Genomic DNA, 25,974 nt, shown 5'->3' on the forward strand with positions numbered 1-25,974 from the left:
GAAGTATAGTGTCTTAGGCAGTACTGTGTTTTTCCAGCACAACTGGAAATTTTAATGTGTCTACTATTTGCAGTTCTGCATCAGTGTATTGAGCTGTTTCTCACTCAGTACTCCTGCACGGCATTGCTTAAAACACTTCCAAACAGAGAGATGAAATGAGCTACTTTTGTTTATGATATATGTATCTGCAGAAATTCAAGACTGTGTATCAAAGCAGCACACAGCTTGCAAGGAAGGGCATTTTCGGAGGGTTCTGTATAATGCAGTAAGATTGCCACTTAAATTAAAACACTATTATAAGTTGAATTTAGAAAATTTACCTATCTGTTTTAAGACTGTCCTCAGTAAACAAATGACAATTATTTTCTGAGAGTCTGCTTTATTTTCTCAACAACTATGACATGATAGGCCTTGCTACTGGCTGGACTGATTTTTCTATTTCCACAGACTCACAAGTAGTCAACTGTAAGAGTAACAGTAATGAGATCTGTCTTTTTACAGGTATTCTACCAAAAGTAGTGTGCATTGTGTGATACAGCAAGGGACACAGGCTTGTTTTTAATATGAAAAGCCTCAGCTTTTCAGTGCCTTTTTCAAGAAGGCAATTCTGTCATTTTAGAGTATCATTTTAGAGTATCTTCAAAGTAATAATTAAGGCACAAATACAGAATGAGTAACAACTTTGCTATGGATTTTATGTAAAAATCTGCAACTCGGTATTATACAAAATTATATACAGACCAGCCTCCTGCTACTTCACTATGTTTTATTTTTCTGCTGGTTTGTGATTCATATTATTTCTCTACTCAAAAATTGGAAAGTATCCATTTGACAGAACTAGTTTGTAAGTCAGCTTTATGTTGCATTTTTATTTCCATGGACTAATCTTCTTGTAGAAATCAAAAGGCATTGAAATGGATTTAGCCTTATGATAAAATTAACTGGAAAGGTTTTTACAGTTTTTGTCAATAAGCAAATCTGATTTAGTTATATGTCACCGAACATCACGACATACTAAAACACTTACAGATCACACTTAGATGAATTAAACCCAAAGTTGTTGCTTTTTAATACGTGTAGTCACAGTGGGTTTGCATTAGAATGTTCTTGCACTAGAACAGAACCAGCTGAGTACAAGTGAGAAGGTACGGGAAAGCTTCAGTTTGCATTATACTATCAAGTCCCAATGTTTTAATTTCCATTAGTGTACAAAATCCCAAACCATCAACAAAAAGAATAAAATGCCAGCACAGGGCAGCTAAGCTAATGCAACGAATGGAACTAATGATTAACATCTGAAGACCACCGTGGCAGCAAACTGGTTCTTACTGGTAATGTTTCCTCAGCACACAGACTCCACCTGCCTGGATACCTTACTGTGACTTGTCCAGGTAAGGAAGGGAAACCTTGAAGGAAAAAAAAAAAAAAAAGTCTTCCCATTTACATGGACTGCATGCAAGCAACCCCTCTGAAATTCTGTAGGTGTCACAGAAGGGATGTTACAACTACAGAGCAGAATGACCATCATCAGTATGCTACAGGATGCAAAACTGAGATATAGCTGGGCCTCGTTCCAAGAGCATGTTTAAAATGTGCCTTAACTGAAAGCAAACCAACCAAGGTTATCTTGTGGTAAGATCATTGGCAGTCACATCTGTTCAATTACTGTATGATGAGCGAAACCACTTGTGGTGAGACATCCTCGAAAAGCAATTAGTGGGGAAAGGAGAATGTGCTGTGCAAATACGTGAGGAGTGGGGAAGAAGAAAGGATTAGGTTTTCCTGTTTTTGTAAGGTAGGCTGATAGGAGACTTAAAGAAAAATGTAAAGATCTCTTTGAGGAACACCTTAAGGAGAAGCCAGGTCTGAAGTCCAGACTGCATTTCCTGTAGCGCACAGTGGGCCATAAGCACTGAGGCGGGTGTAAACAGGACTCAAGAGGATGTTTTTACTTCTTGCTGCATGGCCTTAGTCATGGCATTCCTCTCTTTTGGGGCAGCATTTGTTTCACTTCAAAACATGTTATAGTTTAAATTGAAACAGATAGTCCCATTTACACCAGGTGGGCTCACTTTCTAGATGGTATTCTTCTGTTGCTTCAACAACAGAGTATGTATGTGTTGTATTAGCTCCTATTTCCATAGTCTTGGTAGCACATAGTGAATAAAGAGCTATCAAGGAGTATTCAAATTGTCTGTAAACACCCTACAGAGAAGACTTTCAGTTCTTCGCCTTATTCACTAGATGTGTTGTTGTCAAATATGACTTCATATACAGCTGGTACATATTTCAGTCTATGGGAAATTGAGAATTCAAACAGGCAGGCAAACTAGATGCCCACCATAGAGCAATTAGGACTCAAGAGGCAATGATAGCTTGCTATAATTTTTTGAAATGTCTATATTAGTATAGCTGATGGAGGAGCATAGGAGACTTTTACAGAATTCCTAACCCAGACAGAAAGACACTGGAATACAATGTGATTTAATTTCTGTGTTGTCCTATTTTTGATATGAAGAACAGCCAAGCAGTAAAGCCATATGGCAAAGTGTAACTAAAGAACAGGTTCAACATGGCACCTTGTTTTAAAATTTCCATGTTTTGCTCAAGCTTAATTGATCCACTGACTTCCTACCAGTTCTTCACAGAAAATGAGGATTGAACTATGCTGTTTTTTCTACCATCACAGAACAGGGAGCAGGGTACAGGACAATGCCTGTACCCCCACTTCTTTGACTCTCCTATATTTACTACAGGCTCAGCAACAGGATGTCAAGCCTTCAGTTTTGAATTCTTAAATACTTTGTAGACTTTAGTAGGAGTATTACTCCTTGTTTTATAAACAAATAATCAGTTGGGATTTCCACATCATGTTTGGCAATGTTTTTTGGTTTTTTGTTAGAAGGTAAGTGGATTTGTTACTCTGAAGCTATCTGAAAATGCTGTAGAAAAATGAAATTCTCTAGTGCTTTGTTTTTAAGATTGTTTTGCTCCAGTGATTTAGCATTTACAGTGTAAATGTATACAGAAATAAAAAAAATAAATTGGAAAAGCAATGTGACTGCATCACAAAGAATTAATGTATTAATTTTTGTTCTCAATTTAGGTGCCTTGCAAGATCTTGGCCATTCTCCTTCATTTTTTCTTCCTGAGTGCTTTTGCATGGATGCTGGTAGAAGGATTTCATCTTTACAGTATGGTGATCAAGGTATTTGGGTCAGAAGAGAGCAAGCACTTATATTATTATGGAATTGGATGGGGTAAGCATTTAGTAGCTGCTTGTTTTAAGCCTCCTCATTGTAGGATAAGATTATATTCAGAAGCATATGTAAAATGGTCATCTTATGATCATAGTTCGCCTTACTGAGAGTAGGTCTGTTGGATAAGAAAATGCATAATTTTTCTGACTGTAATCAGACTTTAAAATGTAGAGTCTCTAAACCTAATTCCACTGCAGTGAATTGCATCACCTCACTAGGCCAGATCACATCCTTAATTAACAAATCAATAGCAAGAGTGTGGAGGGAGGTCTCACTGCACTGATATGGTCTTTTTTGGCTCTAACTCACAACACTGGCTTATTCTATCTGTATTCTGCAATCAATACATAAAAATTGGTGCAGTAGCACAGGAGTATCACAAGACTTCATCAGTTGATGTTTTGTGCCTTGAAATCCTTAGATGAAAAAGGCTGCACGGAACATCAATATTATTATTAAGAATAAAAATGTAGTCCTATGACACAGGAATCTCGCAGATAACAATTCACAGCTTTTTAAATGTGGTAATGAAAGCATAATCTGTGTGCATATTGAGGAGTCGAAACTGAGTATTTTGTTCCAGACTCTTCACAGCAGATGAAAGCTAGCTTGCTTTCACTGTCCTGGAAGAACAGCAATGATGCTTGACAAACATTTAGAAGAAGAAGAAAATCTCATACACTGAGTCAAAAGGAGAGATGTAAAAAGATAGCAAAGGAATATATAAGTAATGACAGATAATTTCAAAAAAAGTTAAAACATGCATTAGCTTTCCCCCAAAAAATTCATTTGGAAGCTGAATGAAAACCAGTTATACCAATAATACAGACCCACTGCAGTCATAATTGGAATATTTAATACCTATTGGCACCATGCAGATCTGGGTGATAGTAATGCTGTTCACTTATATATTTCAACAGCTGCCTACTTGTCCTTTTTTTAACATGGCCTTTTAATTCTGTACATCATTCCTCTCTGTTTTAAAATCTCCTGCTTAGCAGTTCTGTCTAAGGGCCATTTGATACAGCCCTCTGGTGAACACAATATCTGCTAGATTGAGGGGACAAACTGCAATTTGGTTAGAAGTCTTTTTCTTTGCCCTCATTGTTTCTCTGTGACAGGTTCAAGAGTATCATATACATGTGTCCTTACCCTGGTTGCTTTAAGATAGTTTTTTTTTCTCTTAAGGAATGGCCGGATTGCATGCCAAGAATACACACCTTAAAGATTTGGTTGCTGAAAACATTTGAAAGCTGTTTTGCTGAGTTTTTAGCAGAGCTGTGTAAAATAGTTCCTCCCCCCCCGCCCCCGAACCACTACTCAAAACAGGCTAAGTGGAGTAATTGATCTTTTTCATGCACATAGACCCAAAAGTAAGAGAACCTAGACAGGCTGAGGGTTGAAGGCATTGGAGATTTGTAGGTTCTTCTAGCTTCAGTACTAAATGTAGAGAAACCTGCTGATGTTAGAGAGGTTTCTTGTGGATTTATTTAATCCAGAGCTCATGGAATACAAATCCAAGCGGATCAAACCAAAGAAAATGTTCTCATAAGCCCCTGAGAACTCTTTCTCCTTCAGAAATAATATGTAAAAAGTCACAACTGTTAATATAATAATTAAGAACTGGATTTTAATTCACTGGGGTATTTGCTTATAGCAGATGCTTTGATTAACTCAATTTACAGTCAGTCATTAATTACCTTATGAAAGTAAATTAATGATTTATATGTTCCGCAATGCACCTTTACCCTTTTTTTCTGGCATTTTGTGTAAGGTTTGTTTATTGTAAAATAGCAGTGATCTACAAAGTGATTTAGAAGACACAAGGATAAACATGGCATCTGACTGTGATAGACTAGTACTAAATGTTGCATTTTGCCACATTTTATTGCAATATGATTGCTACCACTCAATTAGTAGTAATTAGCACAATGAGTACATAGCCTGTTGGTACATAACTCAATGGAATGTTAAATGTGGTTACTAAAAAGTCTCTTCAGTGGTATTTTGAGTAATGCTTTGGAGGATAATCCCTCAGGCCCAACAGTAGGTATTTGTCATCAAAATAGATGTATGTGGCAAAATACAGGAGGCACCAGCAGTAGAAGGTTCTATATCAGTTTTCTTGGCAAAGATTGTGTAAGAAATCTGGTGGCATGCTCTGTTTCTTAAATGTAGCAAAGGTACTGTTGGAGGCAGATAGTGGAAGACATTATCCGTATAACAGGAATACATTTCTCTGTGTAAACCTTTCAAAAGCCCTTTTTCGACAAATATTTTAATTTTGGAAAGCATGTTCCAATTATTATTCCTACAATGTCTTGGAAGAAAATATGTTTTCTGAAATCCAGTAAATCTACCATGTTGCTGGGGAAGTAGCATGTATTGCTTTATTTTCTCCATATAGCTCAAAGTATTTACATTTGAATTAAATATTGAATTTCCTTAATCATATCTGACATCACGTCATTGCTGCAAGTGTGTCTAAACATTGCTGAAATAATTTAACTAGGCAACTGTATTCCAAATTGTTTATCTCTTGATAAGTATCAGGGCAACCATCATTCAGTCAACAGCATCGCAACTCACTGTCTGGTATGTAACTCTAATGCTCATTCAGTTGGTAATGGTGTTGCTGAATAATGATGTTTTTAGAGATAAAATCCACATTGTAGTGTTCACTGCTTCAATGCTTTAAAGGACACCCAGGTTTGTCAGTTCCCAATTTTCTCTTTTGTTACCATATTGGCACTGAATATGAATAGAAAGGTTTAAGTAGAGATCAAGCGTCAGTACTGCCTTCAGCAGCAATGTGTGCTCATGTTCTATGGGGTACAGTTTGGGTTGTTCTTCATGAACTTGATGAAAGTACAATAGAGAGAAGTTATATATATTCCATAAAATTCCCACATCTAAATAGAAGTCTTGCAAGGCTGGGGAAAGAGGCTAAAAGGGTTTTGTCCTAAAATTATTCTGTTTGGCTCTTAAAATGAGGGTAAGTTTGCTTTGAATGCAACTGTCAAAAGGAAGCAGAGCATTCTTGTGCCATCCAGAGACCATAATAGATACTAATTTTTCAGTATCTAATAAAAATGGCCATTTTTCTACACTTTGGCCTAGCTAATTATTATACTGACCAATGATGGTTGAAAGAATTTGAAGACAACGTCTCATCTCATGTTAGTCAGAACAGATAGTTCATTTCTTCGTTCTTTGCTTTTAATTGAAGTGTGAATGCATTTGACTTTTGCAAACTCATAGTTCCTGGAATAATGACAAACCCCAGTCCTGAATTTAAAAACCCAGACCCACCATTCTTATTTAAGCAGAAACACTGGGCGAGGTACATGTGTAAAAGTTTGCAAAGTCTGTATTAATGACAAATCGAAACTTGAGGCAATGAGAGGAGATAGGGACAAGGAACTCTACACTGAGTATCACTGATCTCCTAACATCTGTTGAGATTTCTGAGAGATAGTACTCCTGTAAAATGAATTCAACAGTAATCAGAGAGACAGGATACCAAATGTGCAGAGTTGATTGAAGATCCTGTGGATTATCTTTAGTCCCAAGGGTGCTAAAATTACCTCAAAGACTGCAGTTGTCAGAAATCCAAAAGAAGAGCAATCTGAGGAAGGTGATGGTATTCTACCTTTAAAACTACCTTGAGACTGATTGGGGGACAAAAAAATACTTTGTTGCCTTGGTGATTCAGCATAACACACACAGATTATTGTAGCAAAACTTTTCCCACCTACCCATTTTTAGGAAACTGATGATACAGTCTGTAATACTGAAGATTTTGCTGTGGCACTTTGGCCTTAACATGGTTTGCTCTTTCAGACAATCTCCTTTCCTTTAGAGACTGCCTTAGAATGAAGATTTTGTTCTGAGCTCTCAAAAGACCTACATTTCCTTATTTGCTGTTTCTTGATGTAGTCCCGGACTTCTGCATAGATACAGTGTAACGCAGCAGAAGAAAAAGTAAATAATAGAAAATTAACTTCTACAAAACAAATGGGAATTATACTTTCCCCCCTCAAGTAAAGTACATCTTTTCAGTATTGGAAAGAAATATACTTTCATTTGTGTCTAATGCTTCATCTTTCTCAATAAATTACATATTTAGCATTTTAGAATTAATGTCCTAAAATTGCTTTGAATTGTCTGCCACAGAGTTTCTGTAGCCTGTCTGTTTTTTTGCTATGTATAGAAGACACAGAAGCTTTCAAAATACAGAATACAGATTTACAAGCATTTTCCATTTTATTTATCATTAGTGCCTCAGAAACATAAAGCAAGTGGATTAGATGTGAAGTTTAATGCTGAATAAGAGGACGTAGCTGACATTCTTTGTAGGCTTTACCCTAGTGACTGTATATGGGCTGTATTGAGGGAGAATTCTGTCTGAGCAAGGACTGTGTTATCGGGCTTCCTGTGCCAGGTATTAAGAGTTTACACCTGCTATGCAGGCTGTATTTTGATGCCGAGTTTGGGAGGTAGCTTTAAATTAGCTGGCTTGGGGACCCAGAGAACTCGAGCCGCAGCAGCACAGGGCTCCATGTGGGTTGATTTACCCCGTTTGAATGTGATGCTGTATTGCTCTAGGACTACAGAGACATGGATGACACCAGTGCCATAGATCAGCTGCCAGAAAAGTGTGCTAGAACATTTTCATCTGATATTGTGCTCTGGAAGGCACAGTCTGTTGCATCATAAATTTGGCTATTTGGAGTAGGGTTGGTGAGCATATTTGTAGCATCTACTACCTGAGAAAACATTCAGATACAGTAAAAACCCATAACCATATTTCTTTCATGGATGATAACCAGTGCCATCACAACATTAACATTACCTGTTATGGGTGTAGACTCAACTTCACAGCTCTTATGTGATTATTACTGACAGAAGATTAAGCAAACACACTTACTTTTGTGTATAATATGTAACGCATATGAATTCTTCAGTCCAGATCAAATCTTATGATCCCCATAGGCTACATGTATTTTTTTTTAACCTTTATGGAATTTATTGCATGGTTGTTTCTTAAAGAAAAAATACTCCAATTTTACTGTAACAAAACCTTGATTCTGCCTCCATTGCCCTTATCCATTTAATATCTTGTTAATGCAAAGAAAAGGCAAACACTGCACTGTAGGCTGCAGACCATTTTATTCTCACTGACTTAACAGCTCTTTTTATGCAGATGACTGCTCTATGCTTCATCTGCATAAGTTTTATTATCTTCCAAAGGAAGTCTGTATTTAATTTTCTTCTTCACTGCCATTTAAAATGGATAAAGAGTCATGCTAAATCCTTTGAATATCCAACATTTGACTTGGAAAAAAGAGGCAGACTGAAAGTATAAGGGAGAGTTAGTTGGGCACAGGTATTTTTGCTTCTGTGACAAAGTCCCTGCCGTGGGAAGACAACTTGCACCAGAAGACAAACAGTGCCAATCAACAATGTCTACTCAGCAACCAAAGATGTGATTGGGAATGTGTAGGCATACCTGTGGGACCTTTAGTCCAGGTGGCTCACATATCCATGGCAGACCGAGTTTCAGCAGATAGGCTTACGTCTGTGCTTAATTGCTCTGTTGAATATAATTATTTTTTATTTTGTTCAAATGTGTGTAGGAATTGCCTTTCTTAAATAGACAAATGTGACAGTAAACTCAAATCTTGCCTTTGCTTAGGTCTTGCACAAATATTACTTACAAGGAGTTATTCCTGATTTGGACAAGCATGGGAGAGCAGAATCAAGTTTATGGGACATAAAACTCCATCCTGCAGATTGGATTTCAAAGTCTAAGACCTAAACAATGCCTGTAGATGCTGCTCCTGAACTACTGAGTATCTTTCTTGTTTATAAATACAAGGTGCTTCTAACCACAATCATTACAGAATGAAAATACTTCTTCCAAAAATTATAGTTCTGTCATTACAGGAAAATTTTACAGAATTTTATGGGGATGAAATTGGTAAGACTAAGCAGAAATTGCTTGTCAGAGAATTTTGCAAAGCCTCATGCAGAAAACCTGAAGAATTTAAAAGAAAATTGAAACTTTAAGCTATCATGTCTAATACTCTGTCTGGGACCTGGTTATTAAATTCCTTAAGATGATAAACCCCAAACCTTCACATTTTATTAAATCATACGAGAATTAACAGACAATAATTTAATATTTAAAGGGATGAGGTTTTACTATATTCAGAACTGTTGGCAAGAAAAACCTCGCTTCCTCTCCAGCTCCTGCCCTGGAAAGCAGTGTGAAAGTGGCACCACAGCATATCGCAGTGCTGAGGGCCAGAGACACGCAGCTCGCCCTGACAGCAGGACGTAATTGTCTGCCTTTGTATAATTCCTGTGTAATTCTGTAAAGCACTCCTCCACCTCCCAGGATGCAGCACACTGGAACAGTCAAAACCCATCTGGAAACATAGTCTTATTTTAAACACAGAAATCTTGTAGAGCTATTACATATTTATGTCAAAATAAGACTTGGTTGGGCATCTGAGTGGGATCTGAATTTGCTTCTGTCTCTTCATAACTGTCTCTTGCTGCTGTGTGTGATGCTCTAGATAAGTCAATGTTGCCATTTCTGTCCTCTCATCTGCTAGCCATGCAACCCTCTGAGAAACTCAACTTTTGTTTTCTAGATTGTTTTGAATTCTTGAACAAGGTGCACTTACTTGGGGGGAAGGTGGTTAAAATAAGCCTGATACTGCTCCACAGGATATCACTGCTTGAATAGCAAGAGACAGAAATGACATAAACAAAAAACAGGCTGAAAAAGGACTATGATTCTCAATGAAATTAGCACTAATTCAGTATGACCATTAAACTAGTGCTTTATTGAAAAGTCATTTTGTTTGTCTGACATTAATTGATTAAAACATGTTGTATTACACAGCTGCAGGAGGATGTCAAGTTAGACTTAATTCTAAAATTACTCTGAGCTTGCGTGGTTTAACCCCAGCCAGCAACCAAGCACCACGCAGCCGCTCACTCACTTCCCCCCCACCCAGTGGGATGGGAGAGAGAATTGGAAGAAAAAAAGTAAAACTCGTGGATTGAGATAAGAACAGTTAATGGAACAGAAAGGAAGAAACTAATAATGATAATAATAACAATAATAAAATGACAATACCAATAAAAGGATTGGAATGTACAAAACAAGTGATGCACAACGCAATTGCACTGACTGATGCCTGATTAGTTCCCGAGCAGTGATTCCCCCCCCGGCCAACTCCCCCCAGTTTGTATACTGGGCATGACATCACATGGTATGGAATACCCCTTTGGCCAGTTGGGGTCAGGTGTCCTGGCTGTGTCCTCTCCCAACTTCTTGTGCCCCTCTAGCCTTCTTGCTGGCTGGGCATGAGAAGCTGAAAAGTCCTTGACTTAGTATAAACACTACTTAGCAACAACTGAAAACATCAGTGTGTTCTCAACATTCTTCTCATACTGAACCCAAAACATAGCACTATACCAGCTACTAGAAAGAAAATTAACTCTGTCCCGGCCGAAACCAGGACAGAGCTGTTCCGTTGTCCACATGAAATTTAGCTGAACTTGCAGGCTTTACTTGAAGACATACTTTTGTTACTAATATTGCCACTGACTTTGCCTTTTTGCAGGCTGCCCACTGGTGATTTGTGTAATTTCTACAACATCATCCCTAGACAGCTATGGAGAAAGTGGCAAGTGAGTATGAAGATGTCTTCACTCCATGTGCAATAAGGATAAAAAATCTGATGGGGAGAAAAATTCATAGATCTGTTACCAGGGCCGTAAAATCATAGAATAGAATCATAGAATCATTTAGGCTGGAAAAGACCTTCAAGATCATCGAGTCCAACCATCAACCATGCCCACTAAACCATGCCCTGGAGTACCCTGTCCGCTCGCTTTTTGAATACCTCCAGGGATGGTGACTCAACCACTTCCCTGGGCAGCCCATTCCAATGTTTGACAACCCTCTCAGTAAAAAAATTTTTCCTAATATCTAACCTAAATCTCCCTTGCCTCAACTTGAGGCCATTTCCTCTCGTCCTATCTCCAGCCACCTGACAGAAGAGACCAGCACCCACCTCACTACAACCCCCTTTCAGGTAGTTCTGCAAGATCCTGCTGAGGAGTAGGGGAGATAGCCTGCAAAAGCACGACTGTTGTATAGGCATATTCTTAGACCTAGAAGCCTCAGGTTTGCTTTTCACTGCTGAGATGATGCACAAAAAGCTCCAGAGATGTTTTGCCTGTTTTTCCCTTTTGCTGCAGAGGCATAAGGCCTCATACAGTGAGCTCCCTGCTTACCTCATGCACAGAGTAAAGCACAGACTGAAACATTTCTAACAAGATGACAATAATCTTTGATTAAAGATATTTAATCTTTTGAAGAAAACTGCCGTTAGAATAGATATTGTTAAAATTTTTGAAAATTAAGTTCCTTTCTAATTTGGAAAAAGAAAAGCAAATTTATCTGAAAAAACACCATAGGATTCAATTCTACCATAATGTAAGCAAGGGATTTGGAGCAAGGGCTATTTCTGTGTGTGTGGTAAACTGGTTTATATTGTCACTGCTGTAGGAAAGACGCGTGAAGCTGACAGCATGTTTCCCAGCTTCTTCCTCACCACCAGCCAGGCAAGGCAGGAAGGGCTTCAATTTGTCTCTTGCTACAATGACAGTGCTCACAGCACTGAAATGACTGCCTGTGATACAGGGTACAAGAACAACAAACAGCAAATAAAACACTTCCTTTCTTCCCATCTTTCTGCCCCTATTGCTATTTGAAGACGTGCTGGGGCAGATAGCTGTCACCGACACTCTGCAAGATACAAATCAAAATGAGATCCTGCCTCAGATTCCCCGAGTGTGAGCGGAAAAGGAGCTCCTTATTGATGCTCTATCCTGTCTCTTGCTTTTAAAATTCATCCGTCTTTTTGCACCCTCTTTTAGTCTCTTTTAATGAAGAACATTACTAATTAAATGTCCGTGTGTTTCAACTAAAATCATTCTGATTTTTCTCTGCAGCTGCTGGCTTTCGCTAGAGAATGGAGCAATCTGGGCTTTTGTGGCACCGGCGTTGTTTGTAATTCTGGTAGGTAAAACCACGGCTGCTGCTGTTTCTTGTTGCACGTCTGTGTCAGCCACACAGCAGGACTAGCTGAAGGTCTGATGTCAGTCCTTGTGCCAGGCCAGCGAAACATCAGAGATGAACGGTCCAGAATCACTTTGCTCCTCCTCTGATTTTTGTGTTGTTGTGTATTAGTTTATGCATATTAATTCTCACACTATTCATTTCGCTATTCCAAGAAAATAATACAACCTAAAATACTGGGACAGCCCTCTTCTGAAACAGCCCTGTTGGGGCCATTAATAACTGAGTGGAACCAAGTAATCTTCGGAGTTTTAGTAATTCTCAGATCCCCCAAAAGAACAAATTCTGTGGCTTGTGTTTCATATACACCAATAAAAGTTGAGAGGCTGATTCCACCCCACTGGTATTTTAAACTTTTGCTTTTGCAAGTGCCCTCAGTGAAGATGATCATGAGCAGAGTTTGCAAGCAGTCAGCAGCTAGCAGGAATTGGTTAAAACAACGACATGAGCTGCCACACTTTGGGTGAACTCTGCGGAAGGTAACAAGCTGCCTCCACGCCTGTCTTCTTACAGTGATAAGGAATTTGTGCTAGTCCTCTGATATTGCATTCGATGTCAGGTACAGCAGTTTGTGTGGCTGATCAAGGCAGGGCTGTTAGGATGAGTTTGCCAGGGTTCGGGTGGCTGCTGCAAAGACCTCTGCCAGCTATAATGAACATCGTCTTTCCAGGGGAGGGTGCAGGTTCATGGCTCTGATGCTGATACACAAATGCTCTACAGCAGTTTAATTATGCCCACACGTTAAATTACAGTGAGTTGTAGCATAATCACTATGATTACTTAAGGAGTCAGGGGTGTTTGCAGGGATTAAGTGGGAGATTATTCCTCTTCAGCACTGTTTCCAATACTTTAATCGATCAGGTTATCTATGATTTTTTCTGTGGGTTATAATGGCAGAGTGACAGTATGAACATGGAATAGACTCACTGGTTAGTGAAATCAGGTTGTCTTTAAAGCTTTACTTAGATTGTAAAGACACAAGCCCAAATCTAGACCAGAGTCTGTCTGCTGTGGTGTTTAAGGAGGGTAAGGTAAAATAAGATCCTGACTACTTGCATGGAGGAACATCAAAAGGAGCCACTGTCTGTACCTTGTAATTCCCTAAGAAAGCTAGGATTTCCATGCAAAGCACAAAGAAACTCCCCCAAATTTCATCACACAGAAAAACCCCACAAATCCTGCTCAGAAGCCAAAGGAAGGGAGGAAGGAGAACTATACATATAGAACTAGTGTTTACCATTGCATATCTCTATAACTATTTGGCAAGCAGAAGGTGGCTCCTTGGCTGACCTTTTCCATCACAGACAATTTTACCCTGCGGCTGAGTGGACATCCTAACGTTTGCCTGGGAGACAGAGAAATCAGCACCTCTTAGAGGCAGCCCAGCCCAGTCCAGCGTCTTCCACCCAAGATACAGCCTCTGAAAAACTAGGCTATATAAACATATATTTAAACCCCAATGAAAATAGTTGCTATATTGATGTGACAGAAATTGTCTCATGTTAGCATTTTAATCAAATTATTAATGGCAAGACTGAAAAGTCCCTGTGCAGTAAGGGCAGAATTTCTTTTACCTAAGTGAAAGCGTGTACCTGTAAATAAGAAATGTTGATCACTGGATTAGAGCTGGCTAAACAGCTCTGGCCTTTGTTCCAACAACCTTAATTCCTTCTTGGTCTGTACCTTGGACCTTCTGTATGTGAGTTTATATTCAAAGATATGTAGATATCGATGATTGAAGAGCAGTTAAAATAATCTAATATTCAAATGTCTCCTTCTCGCATTAGCACTTGCTTTCTGGCCAGTGTTCAGCAGCAAAGGAGGAAATGAGATGCAACCAGTAAAATCAAATCTTTCCCAGCTGCTGTCCAAAGATGGTGTTAATCAAAACATGCCAGAGAGTTAAATGCTTACTCACCTGAGTGAGCATAGCTTTCAACAATTTGCATGCGTAGCTGCTTGCCACTGAAAGTAAGGGTTTAACTGTCTGGCTCTCACTTGTGATATATAATATTTGTGTAGCTCAAGTTATATTGTTGCAGGGATACAAATATTTTGAGAAAGAGAAAGAGTGAGCTCACAAGGTTGATCCATGTAGAGCAATTTGTTAAGTAGTCTAAACCAAGCCCTGCCCAAAACAGCAGCAAGCTAGCTGACAAATTATTCTCTCTGGGCATTGAGTATGCTAGCTGAAAAATGTGTTAGTGCCTATAGGGAAATAACAAGGCTAAACACTATTTTGTGTGTACATGTGTGCCTGTGCTCTCTAAATAACGAATTAGCCACTAGTTGCAGGAACTAGTGTTTAGCTCTGAAAATACTTCTCAAAAAGCAGTTTTTGACTACTTCCATCTACAGTTCCTCTCTGCCAAGAAAAAGGATTATGCTGTAAAGAAAACAGGGAGACTGCTCTTTTCAACTCCTGCTCCCTAGAGACTAGGCAAACACAGTCTACTTTTGTCCTGTCACAGCCTCACAGGCAATATAGACATCACGGAGCCTTAAACCAGAATGATGTGGTGGGAGTGTGACTGGGAAAAAGTACTCACACATACTTTTCTCGGGAGTAATTCACAGAACCTCCCAGCCCTGTATGAATTCCCATAACCAAAGTGCTCTTTCCTTGGAGTTTGAGTCAAGGGATGTGATGAAGGAAATAGTTCCTTCTACGTGTAGGTCTTTTGGCTTCTACCTGCATCTTAAGGTTTAAAGATCACTCTCCTCCATCCCCCAAACCACCTCGCCCAAGCCTTTATAGCATCCTCTTAAGGCAGCTTCGCAAAAAAATTGTTGCAATTAATTTGAAAACCAAACTAATCTCAGCCAAAGTTGGCCTAGGACATGTCTTCGATGGAAAAAACCCAACTTGACAAAGCACCTGAATTCTTGGAACAAGACATTAAAACTTCTGGCAGAAGGTTTTGTTTGTTATCAACCATCTGCTGCCTTGGTGTGTTTCCATAGATATGGCAGAATTAAGGAAATTCTGCGGAAAGCATCTATGTACATGGAGCAGTGGGTGTGCTGCAGATAATCCATTGCGGGGGGCGGGGAGATATAGGGCCGCAGTGGCAAGTCCTTTCTATTGTTTTCCATGTAAGTAGTTATTTTCCTGGTGTTTTTTTACAAGTCTTTTGGATAAACAGCATTTTTATGGAGCTAAATGATTTTCATTAGCATATTGCTAACAGTTCTGTGCTGTGGGGATGTCAGCTTTGTAACCAGTGTCTTTAGACGGGACTCCATGGAACTTGGGTCCCAGGCTGAGATTGCCATCACTGTCTTCAGTTGGTACTTGCTTATGAATATTCAATAATAAAAAAATCCTCTCCCTTATACCTGCTGATCATACATGATTTAGTAAGTTCTGTTGCCTCATGGTATTTATTCATACCTTTATGTACCAGTGCAGAATTAGGATATTTTCCATACATTGAACAGTATCTTATTCTGCAGGTAGGCCCACTGATTGAAAAGTGACAATTTGAGTCCCTTCTTAGACATCATTCATCATGGGAAAAGGTGACAGAATTGGACACATAGTGTTTAAAGGCCCTGAGACAACAGGATTCCTCAGAGTCATTGAAATCAAGTACATACTTAAGCGCTGTGGTGGATTAGGGCACAAATGAACAGACCACAGCTGCTAAGCTTCTCATTTTTTCTTATTAGCACTCAGTTATGAGCACTATTACTATTTTAAAATTAAATCCTTCATTATTTTAAAATTAAATTTCTTCTTACTTAACCAACAGGAAAGCATGCAACATTTTTTTGAACAAGGGGACAGATTGTAAGAAATTAAAAATTAAGGATTGATATTAGGAAAGAGTAGAAGTCAGGGATCTGTTACACTTGATATTTATTATTTATTTTCTTGTGTATTTCCTTTCCAACCTTGAAGTTTTGCTCTGATATTCAGCTCTGACTGGTGTGATACTATGTGCATTAATATGAAGTCATGTACAAAGAAGTCTAAAATAACTCAATTTAGTCTATTCCATCTGTAGTTGCTCTGCGATAGCTAAAAGTGGAATCAGGCTGTCCAAAATCATTCTCCCAAATTTTAACATCAATCTACTTTAATCGACTAGCTGTGTTTGGAAATGCATAATACCCAGTAGTGATTTCTGATGTGCCCTAGCAATGGGATTCAATTGCAACAACTTGCAGTGTTGGTGTGCTACCACTGATGTCATGATAAGGATCAAATTAACTCACACCATGAGAGAGTATGTTAAACCTCGGATTGGAAGAGTCGGTTATAAATCCCTGTACCATTGCCCGAAACTGAAGCGGAGCCTAAAATAGTTTGTGGTTTTAGAGGAAAACTGGTCAAGGGATTTAATTAAGGCAATATGTTTTATCCTTTTTTTTTTTTTCTTAGTTCCTCTGTGCTGCCAAGCCTTTTCTTGGCTAGGATGCAGCAAACCACATCAGAGGGTTTTACACATGGGATTTCTGCACTGTACTAAAGAAGAAACAAAAATCTCATGAGACTTGGAGGAAATCTAGGTGACACCCCTGCAAAAAAAACTAAGTGAGGGAAAGAATTTGTCTCACTGTATCTGGTCTGAGGAAATTTTTATGGGAAAAGATTTTGAAAGAGGTCCTTTTTAGTCATTTAACTCTCTTCCTGATCTGACAATCTTTAGTGAGATGAAGTTGTCGCTAGAGCGAGCCAGAGCTCCCTGATGTCATTGGGATCTTTCCATGGGCTCTGGTGGGCTTTGGATCAAGCCTACAATAACGGGAACTGGCAGCTCCTGCTGATTTCGCAGAGACTTGCGAGTGCCTGAGGTTGGACAAGTTGCCTTGAAAGGAGTCCTGTGAGTTAGGAAACAAGCACTAATGTTACTAGCTATGGTTTTTTTAGAAGTAGAGTGTGGCCAGTACCTGCAAGCAAAAATACTCTAAGTTCCTGTGTAATTTTAAGGCAAAATAACTGCAACGGTCAGGTAATCTGGCCTTTCAGAAAAGTATAAAATAGGACCTATATACAGTTCCCTTATCTAAATGTTTATTCTCCTAGTTTGAACATTCTGATATAGATTAAAGCATGATGAGTGTTTCATCAACTAAGCATTCTCCTATTCAGCTCATTGGCAAAGTATTTACGTCAGATGCCAAAAAAATCACTGGAGGAACAATTCAGTGGCTGTATTTTTGTTTCCCATTATAAGGGCAGTGGAAATACCTCCATGCTTTAATTACTGAAACATTAACAAAGGAAGACATTTGTAGCTAATCTGTTTATTTAGGCTGGATGAGATTACTCTAATTTCTCAAAATACCTAAGCAGTAATTTTAAAGTGGTTCAGGAAATTTAAATATAGAACTTCGGGACTTGAGTGTAATGGTTCGTTGCTAATTTTACAAGTACCTTGGTTTTTATCAGCAGTGAGATCACAATGTTTCCTTCTCATCTTTTAAACATATTACTAATGCACCCTGGAAATGCACACTGTCTGCACGCGAGGAGAAGCTCAAGGCCTTTTTAAATTTCCACTTTAGACCATCCAACATACCTAGGAAATTAATTTCCAATTTTATTTCTTTTATATAAAGAAGTTAAAATTCAGCTAGAAATGCTGGATAGTTTGTGCTTTAGAAAACCATCTAATTTGTCTCCTTTGAGACTATCTTGCTTGTGCTGTTTTCATGACCACATCTTAGGGTTCATGTCCAGTTTGAGTGAGAGCTTGCAAGATTCTCAGTATTCATTTGTCGGTGCTTATTGTTCATAACTTTCATTGCCTGTTGTAATATGTAGGAAATTCAGAATTTGAAGAATGAGGTTTCATCTTTTTTTTTTTTTTTTTTACATCATTGGATTTTTGGGGGGAGTATTTTAATACACGTTATTTAGGCATAATCTGCATATTTTTAAAAATGCTGTGCAGAAAGCAAAATCTAGGTGTGCCTAAAAAGAATTAGGAATGGTAGAAAGCTTTAGGGTTAAGCGCTTGTGAGGCTGGCAGGAGTGTGCTGTTGTCTGCAGTCATCAGAAAAAGGGATCATGGAGCAACTGTGCCAGGATGAACCTGAACTGTCAGTGAGACATCCACGAGGAAGTGTCAAAAGGGGAGACTGGTATTTTGGATAAAAGACTAAAAAAGGCTGCTGAAAGATAATGTGTCAGGAAAGAAGTTAAGGGTACAGAGAGGCATTTTCTGTGTAATTCCCATGAAAAACTGGAGTAATGATGATGATCATTTGGTGGACATGCAGCAGAAAATTGGAGAGTTTGGAGGAGAAGAGAGAAAGAGAAGAGAAAGTGTAATTTGTTGATGTTCATTGTTTGCTGCTTCAGTCAATGCGTATATTTAGCATATAAATGGGTTTCTCAAAAATGCTCGTTACCACCTCTAAGAATTTGTAAAAGTTATTTACAAAATATGATTTGGTGGGAACAGGAAAAATGATCCCAAGACCATTGAATTTCACCTGTTATTCGTCTCTGTAAAGCTGACTGAACAACAAGTACACTTGTAATTGAAAAGCTGTCAGATTCCACAGGGTATTCTTTGGACGGGCTAAAAAGCCGTGGCAGAAATGAACTATAACAGCCATACTCCTACTTTACACTGGGTGATGGTCTGCCCTTGGAAATCTAAAATTAAGAGAGTGGTCAGAAGGTTTGAAAAATACCAAGGAAATAATTATCATCGAAGTAAAACATTCTTTAATTCACTCTCTCATCCTTAGAATTAGAATATTTATGTCAAAATAGAGTATGATTATTGAATTTTAACTGAGCAACAGCACTAATTTGAAGTCTTCTCTTTCTTCTTGTTCTGTAGTTCAGGATAGTTTTGTTCTGCCCTTGTTCTTAACTTGATGCTAAATATCAGCTTTGTAGCTGATGTGTAACTTTGGACAGGAAGGGGGAAATGAGGGTTTCACCTTCACATTCTCTCCTCTTTCTTTTTTTTTTTTTTTTTCCCTTTAAACCCAAGGTCTTTGCACAGCAAGACAATCTTTGCCACATATCCTTTAAGTGATAAAGATTTCCTTCTTTCTTCACCTGTGGCTCGAGAGCAAACTCTCTTTTGTTAAGACATTTTCAATGTTAGTCTTTTCAAGATTTCCTACTTTTCTGGTGGGAGTTCTTTTCATTTCATTGATGTTTCTGCTGGGCCTGACATCAAAAAGAGCAGGGCTTTTGAAAAGCAGAGTTCAGGCTTAACATATTTTCCTCATTGCTGTTTTAGAATAATCTTGTGCTTAAATTGCAAGCAGACTTTGGTGAGAAACAGGAATTGTACACTGTGAAGTCTGGCAGGAAAGGTGCTTTCTGAAGTCTGTGCAACATGCAAGCACAAAAACAAAGAGCACGCAGACACATGTCCCTGTTCACTGAAGTTCTTGTCTAATTTGTCAGCTGGTAGTAGATTATTAGGGTATTTATTTGTACAGTAGGGATCCTGAGCACTTCTTTAGCTTTGAAGCAATGTATCAATCGAGCCTTATCCGAAACAGGCAAGGATTGTTCCTGAAGGAAAGAAAGCACGAGCAAGAACTACCCACTGTGGGAAGAGGGAAATCCATTGACAAGGGTCAAACTATACCAGTACAAAATTGGAAACCTCTGTTGCTGAATAAATACAACACACAAAGTTCCTATTTTCTGTTGTACTTGTACAATAAACTCCTAGGGCAGTTTGCACCTCTGACACGGTCAGTACTTACTTTTCTGACCAAGTCTTGCTCCTTCTCTTTCAGGTCAATATTGGTATTCTCATTGCTGTCACAAGAGTTATCTCAAGAATCAGTGCAGACAACTATAAGGTCCACGGAGATGCCAATGCCTTCAAGTAAGTTTTTCTCATCCAAATTATATTATAACAAGTTAATAATATCACACTAGCAACATTGTATCATAGAGATCTGTATCATGGACTTCTCCCAGAACACTGATATCATTCCTCTTTAATAAAAAGCAAATAATGGTAAAGGTAGCATATCATTCTCTTGAATGCAGCCAGTTAACCTATATTTTATGAAAGCCAAATGCTGCACAGGATGAAACCTGCAGCTCAGCATGAACTAAAGTGTTTTCCTACTTATTACAGTCTCCAGCATTTGCTGATTCATGATTTTCCCTTCTATTAATGGAGACTTTCCTCTTCCTGCTATATTCAAAGATACATCTCACAGAGCATGATTAATCTGTACTGGGGTATTGCAACTATTCTGGTCCTTCAGAGGATAAACCTTGTTTCTAGCCCCAGTTCAGCATAATATTTAGGCATATGCTTATCTTTAAGACTCTCTTGATACCGCAAAGCACACAGACTTATGTCGGATTTAAATGTGTGCTTAAATTCAAGCGTGTCTTTATATCAAGGAGCCTTGAGACTCTTGGGATGGTGGCCTCTCTAAAAGCGTATCGTCTTTAAAATGCTGTGCCAGCAAGGTTAGAGGGGAAATGTAAGGTAGACACATCACTACATCTGAATACACAAGGACAAATTCTGATTTCTAAAATCTATAGGAATACATATGGGTAGCTAAGAAGATAATTTAATATACTGAGTTTAAAATAAGATGCTGAATATTCCATTTTGTGTTTCCTAAAGATGCTTTAGTCCAAATGTAAAAAGGACACTGTGTACAACTCAAGGAATATGAAACTTAGGTAGAAGAAAAACGTGATGATGGTTTGTGTTTAATGTTTCTGAGTCACAGGCTATTGTGTGATAAGGATTTGGTGTCACTGCTCTGAAATGGTATTATAAAGAATAATTTTTATGCTTGGATTACTTATGTAATTTTTAAAATGCCATTAAGTTTTAAATATTGGTGACAGTCACCTAATTGAAGTTAGTTTAGTTATCGTATACTTATCCAACAGGAAAAGAAAAAAACAGTAAATAAGTCTACACAAAAATCTATAAGACAATTACATTGTAGAGAAATGAAAAGACTGGGAATTAAAATAACTGTTTCAGGTTTGGCTGTGTCCCTGTGACCGTCAGAAATACAAAGGAAATGCAGAACATTAGGAAGCAATAACTGCATATTGTCAATGCCAATTTGTATACACTATTAGAATTATGAAGGCAAAGGAACAACCTCCATAAGTAGAAGAGGAGCTACACAGATTGCTCTATGTACTTAGATATTTCCTTACTTCTATTACAAAGAATTGATTCAATACACACTGTACCCTGCACACTAATATAAATTAATTTTTTAAAAGAAAACTATGTGTGTGTACATAAGTAAAACAATTTATGAATTGTTGGTCTAGGAATAAGGTGAAATCCATTTAATCAGGATTATGTGTTCTTAGTTCAAATATTATCAGCTGTAGATTTGGAATGGTGGGGCTCTGTACTGAAAATGTGACTTCTCCAGACACCCTGGCTAAGAGATGCTCCATGTGCCAAGTAATTTTTACAACACAGTTTTAGGATTTGACCTAACAAAAGTGATGGTGGTGGAAAAAAATGATAATCAATAGGAAGATATATCTGGAAGCATTCAATTGTTAAATTATTGGTTAAGCAGAAATATGCTGTGCTAGAACAGCTTTCCTCATAGAACTAAATTAATTCAATAAAATATAATTGAAGGTAAATAGAACATACAGAATAGATCTTTTTCTGTAGATACCATTGCAGAAATGGGTCCTCAGAAGAAATTTGAAATGAGAAGGGCATAAATAGCTGTTCAAGTTAGATCTTAGAGAGTATTTATACCCTGATTCAACATAGTGGTGAGGCATGATGCAATAGAGTTTCATGTACGGAGGATGTCATGGAGAAAGTAGCAGGTCTGTTGGAAAAAAGAGAAATATAAGGCCTTTGTAACACTGGATTTCATTTTCTTGCCATCAGTATTCCTTATACAGGTAAGAAATTTATATGTCTAGTGTGAAATCATTCTGTCCATGTTACTGTTTTCCAAAAAAAAGAAGAGAACACGTAAAAGACAGTTCTGTTCTGACAGCTGCACGGGAAGTGTTTATCATAGTGAAAAAAACATGCCTTCAACCACTAAAGGATCCTAGGTGTTGATTAGAGGTTGTTAACATGTGAGAGTGGATAAGCACAGCAAAACAAATCAGTAACAGAGAGCCCAGAGAAATCAGAAAAATGCAATAAGCTCTGTAGTTTCTGTCAAGTCACTGTCAGCAAGTACTACAAGGTAGGTTTTGAATCAACAAGTTCAATTGGCTTAAGAAGGAATCACTGACGACTGCAAAATGCTTTGCGTAATATGAGCCTTAAATGGAGGGCCTGTCAGACATCCATCTGAATAGTGCAGTTCATTTGATATTAGCTATGGGGGAAACTGCAATCTGTTAGAAAGAATTTATCAAGCGCTGCTTAGAAACACAGCTGAATTAAAATAGCACAACTTGATTTTGGTGAGACAAGAAAGCACTTTGTCACCATGTTGCAGTTGTTTGCTGCAGTGAAGTGGTACATAAGGCAGAAGTGGGTTTTTTAGGGCTGCGTTCATGGTTTCAGAAAGCCAAAGACAGAAAATGAGAACTGCAGTGCAAGGAGCCGTGGAGGGCAAGCCTGCTCAATCCAATAAACTTGGGAGGGGAAAAAAAGAGGGATTTCAGTGCTGGCTTTTCAAGCTGGAATGAAATTTAAGTGGAAAGCGCAATGAGAAACAGTAAGTTGCTGTCTGCAACAATTTGGATGATAGCACTTAAAGAGCAGGGTTTCGAAGTTTGCAAGTGATAATGAACTGAAAGGCATAGGAAAAGTGGCTGGAGAATGACAAAAGTAGCTGTGGCAGAAGCGTGAGGGAGGTTCCAGCGCCAGCTTGCCTTTCCTTGGTAACTCAGGCCAATATTTATATCTGCCTTTAAGCACCTGACTGAGAGGCCTCACACTTGCAGCTGTTGATGAGTTCAAATACGAACAGCCATTGTAGTCTGAACATCCCAGCCTACAGGTTTTACAAAACAGGCTTGTCATCAGGCTTGCCTCTTGCCAGGCTTTGCGGCCAAAGGAAAAGTTTAATCATGCTGACAAGGACTTACTTCCATTTCTGCTGGCAGCCTGGATGGGATGCCACCCGACCTGGGTTCATCTCCCCTAACTTTAGAGCTCAGAAAAGCTGACACCACCTCCACCTGAACTCCTGATCCATGGAGAAATGGGTGCTTCGACCATGCAGTTGATCTTGTCTGTTAAGTGTTCATCTCACTTGCCTTAAAAGTTCTGATTTCTCCTCAGTAACCGTGAGGGTAGCCTCGACTGCCCAGCTGGTACTCAGATACCATCTCTGTGCATGTCTCAATCCAGGTGTGATAACTCACACCTCCTAGGCATCAACCCATAACTGAGCAGAGATTACCTTAGGAAATTGTCAGAACAAAGTTGCAGTTATGAGCCATGATGATATCAGTTAGAAAGGATATTTATTGTTAAAGAAGTGCTAGTACTGTACCGTATTTAGTTTCCCTAAAGATTAAGTTACTTGGCAATACAAGCGGGTATTACCAACAAGGCTTGTTTCCCTTGGCAACAGACAGCAATAAACTGATGTAATTATTTAGAATTGTTCCTGATTTTCCATATGCAACAGGTCCTCTCAAATGCTGACTCAAATGCGAGTACAGAGTATGTATCAGGGTGAGCCAGTGCTCTGAAGGCAGCATCCATTGAACTTCATGTTTAAAGGCCAAAATAGAATAGAAAGTTGTGAACAAAATTCCTTTTTTATCATAAAAGTAATTAATTATTCATCTTCCCCATTCACATTTCGCCCAGTATAAAGTGCAGTACATTATGGGCTGATTGACTTCTTCAGGTTCAGATGTTGCTTGTCACAATAGAGATATCAGACAGCATCTTGCTGAACATTTTATTCTAGTTTCAGACATACTGGTGTGGATGTGTCTGTTTGTTAGTTTGTTTAAAGTAAATAATAATAGCATCCCTAAAATAAAAGATAGGATAAACTGAAGAAGCAGCATAAAAGGGTATGTTTATATGATACATAAACTGCAAAATACCCAATAACTTAAGGCAAGATGACTATAAGTAATTAATCAGCATATGATCAGAGATGCTAATTAATGCATAATAGATTCCTGTGACAGTCTGAACAGTAAGTATTTGGTCATTGTAGGAATTTTTGTGTGTGTGTGAAAATGGTCACTTTTTTAGCGTCTGGAACGTTAATTCTGTGAGAGCAGTTTACTGGTAAGAGCTGAGCAAAGAATTATTATCAGCCCCTATTTACTACTTGAATTTACTTAAGAACATGCTTGTTGTATTGTTTTCTGAAGCATATTGAACACATGTATAGAATATGAGCTGTTTCACTTAGTTGTGATTGATTATATTTGAATCTTTTATTAGGCGATTAGCTATTGACTATCAACAAAATAATTTTGTGTAATAATTCACATGGTGCTTTCTGAGAATGTTTTGCATCCAGGGAACAGATTTTCCACCAAAAAGCTAATTTGAATGTTTTAGTTTATAGAATGCTGAATCAGATACCTTGAAACATTTAAATGCATACATACAACATTTGTTTGCATTATCCATTCTTGACTGGGCCCTCTTTTAGGGAAATAATTAATCATATGTTTGAGTTTAAGCATATGAGTAGTCTCTCTAAGCTTAATGCAATTAAAGCAGATTAGTTTAATGGAATTGCTCATGTGCTTGAAAAAGCACATGATTACATTTCTGAGTTATGGACAATTTGAACTCTTTTTCTTACTTATTTCTGCTGCATGTAAAGTCTTAATTCCACTCAGTGCATTCATTAACTCTTATTAGGATCTAAATAGCTTTTTTCTTGCTGCTCTACCCCTTCAAAGTCTGACTGCTGTGTTTACTTGGGAAGTTACTTCTCTGTTACAGTGAGAAAAGATATCTAACGTGAGTGTTTTAGAAATGAGCACATTTCACTACCCATGGGGAGAACTCTTCCCTGATTAAGTCTGTCACAGGTAGTCCTTTGATTACATGAGTTACCTAGCTCCTGGATTACAAGGGTTAAAGTTTACTACAATTTTCAAACAACTTAGTTTTGCACTAACACTAATATTAATCATAGTAGAGGAAGAAATGCAAAGCATGTCTCTGTTGCAGGAGTAGTAGTTTTAGTCTAGAAACAAAGGTACCATACTTAGCCATACCACTGCGCTTTCCCATCTAGTTCACTTTTGCATTGCATTGTCCAGAAGAGACAGTTTCATTAACTTTTCTTGAATAAATTGCCAAGTCCAACTCTTATTGAATACTTTCTCACTCTCGCTCTGAAGTGGTCCAATGAGTTGGAAAAAATCTCTATCTTTTTGATAAAGTGTACACTTCAGAAGCTGGTGAACCAGAAGTGATAGCTATCATAATCATCCACGGAGAAAGCAATTACGACAAAATTAGAAATATTTCTTAGCTTTTTACCCCATTCTTTCTTTCATTTTACTCATTTCCTTCATCCCTCAAAGCTCAGTGTTCACTCAGTAAAACAATAAAACAGCCTCTTAGTTCTCTATTGAGTGTAGGAAAAACATTTTTTCTGTTTAGTTAAATTAATGACTGAAAATTGGAACAAATG

General features: G+C 38.2%; 1 protein-coding gene across 2 annotated transcripts in view; it reads left to right on the forward strand.

Moving 5' to 3' along the window:
- The window catches only part of ADGRD1 (adhesion G protein-coupled receptor D1), a 159,035-nt gene that overhangs the window by 108,181 nt on the left and 24,880 nt on the right, over nt 1-25,974 (forward strand). For both annotated transcript variants that reach the window (XM_052797694.1, XM_052797693.1), the window contains 4 exons: nt 3,107-3,260; nt 10,904-10,970; nt 12,300-12,366; nt 20,152-20,243. In XM_052797694.1, coding sequence (XP_052653654.1) covers nt 3,107-3,260; nt 10,904-10,970; nt 12,300-12,366; nt 20,152-20,243 — 380 coding nt within the window. The remainder of the gene's footprint in view (nt 1-3,106; nt 3,261-10,903; nt 10,971-12,299; nt 12,367-20,151; nt 20,244-25,974) is intronic.

Source organism: Harpia harpyja, chromosome 9 (assembly GCF_026419915.1).
Source record: "Harpia harpyja isolate bHarHar1 chromosome 9, bHarHar1 primary haplotype, whole genome shotgun sequence".
In the NCBI taxonomy this organism is placed as follows: domain Eukaryota; kingdom Metazoa; phylum Chordata; class Aves; order Accipitriformes; family Accipitridae; genus Harpia; species Harpia harpyja.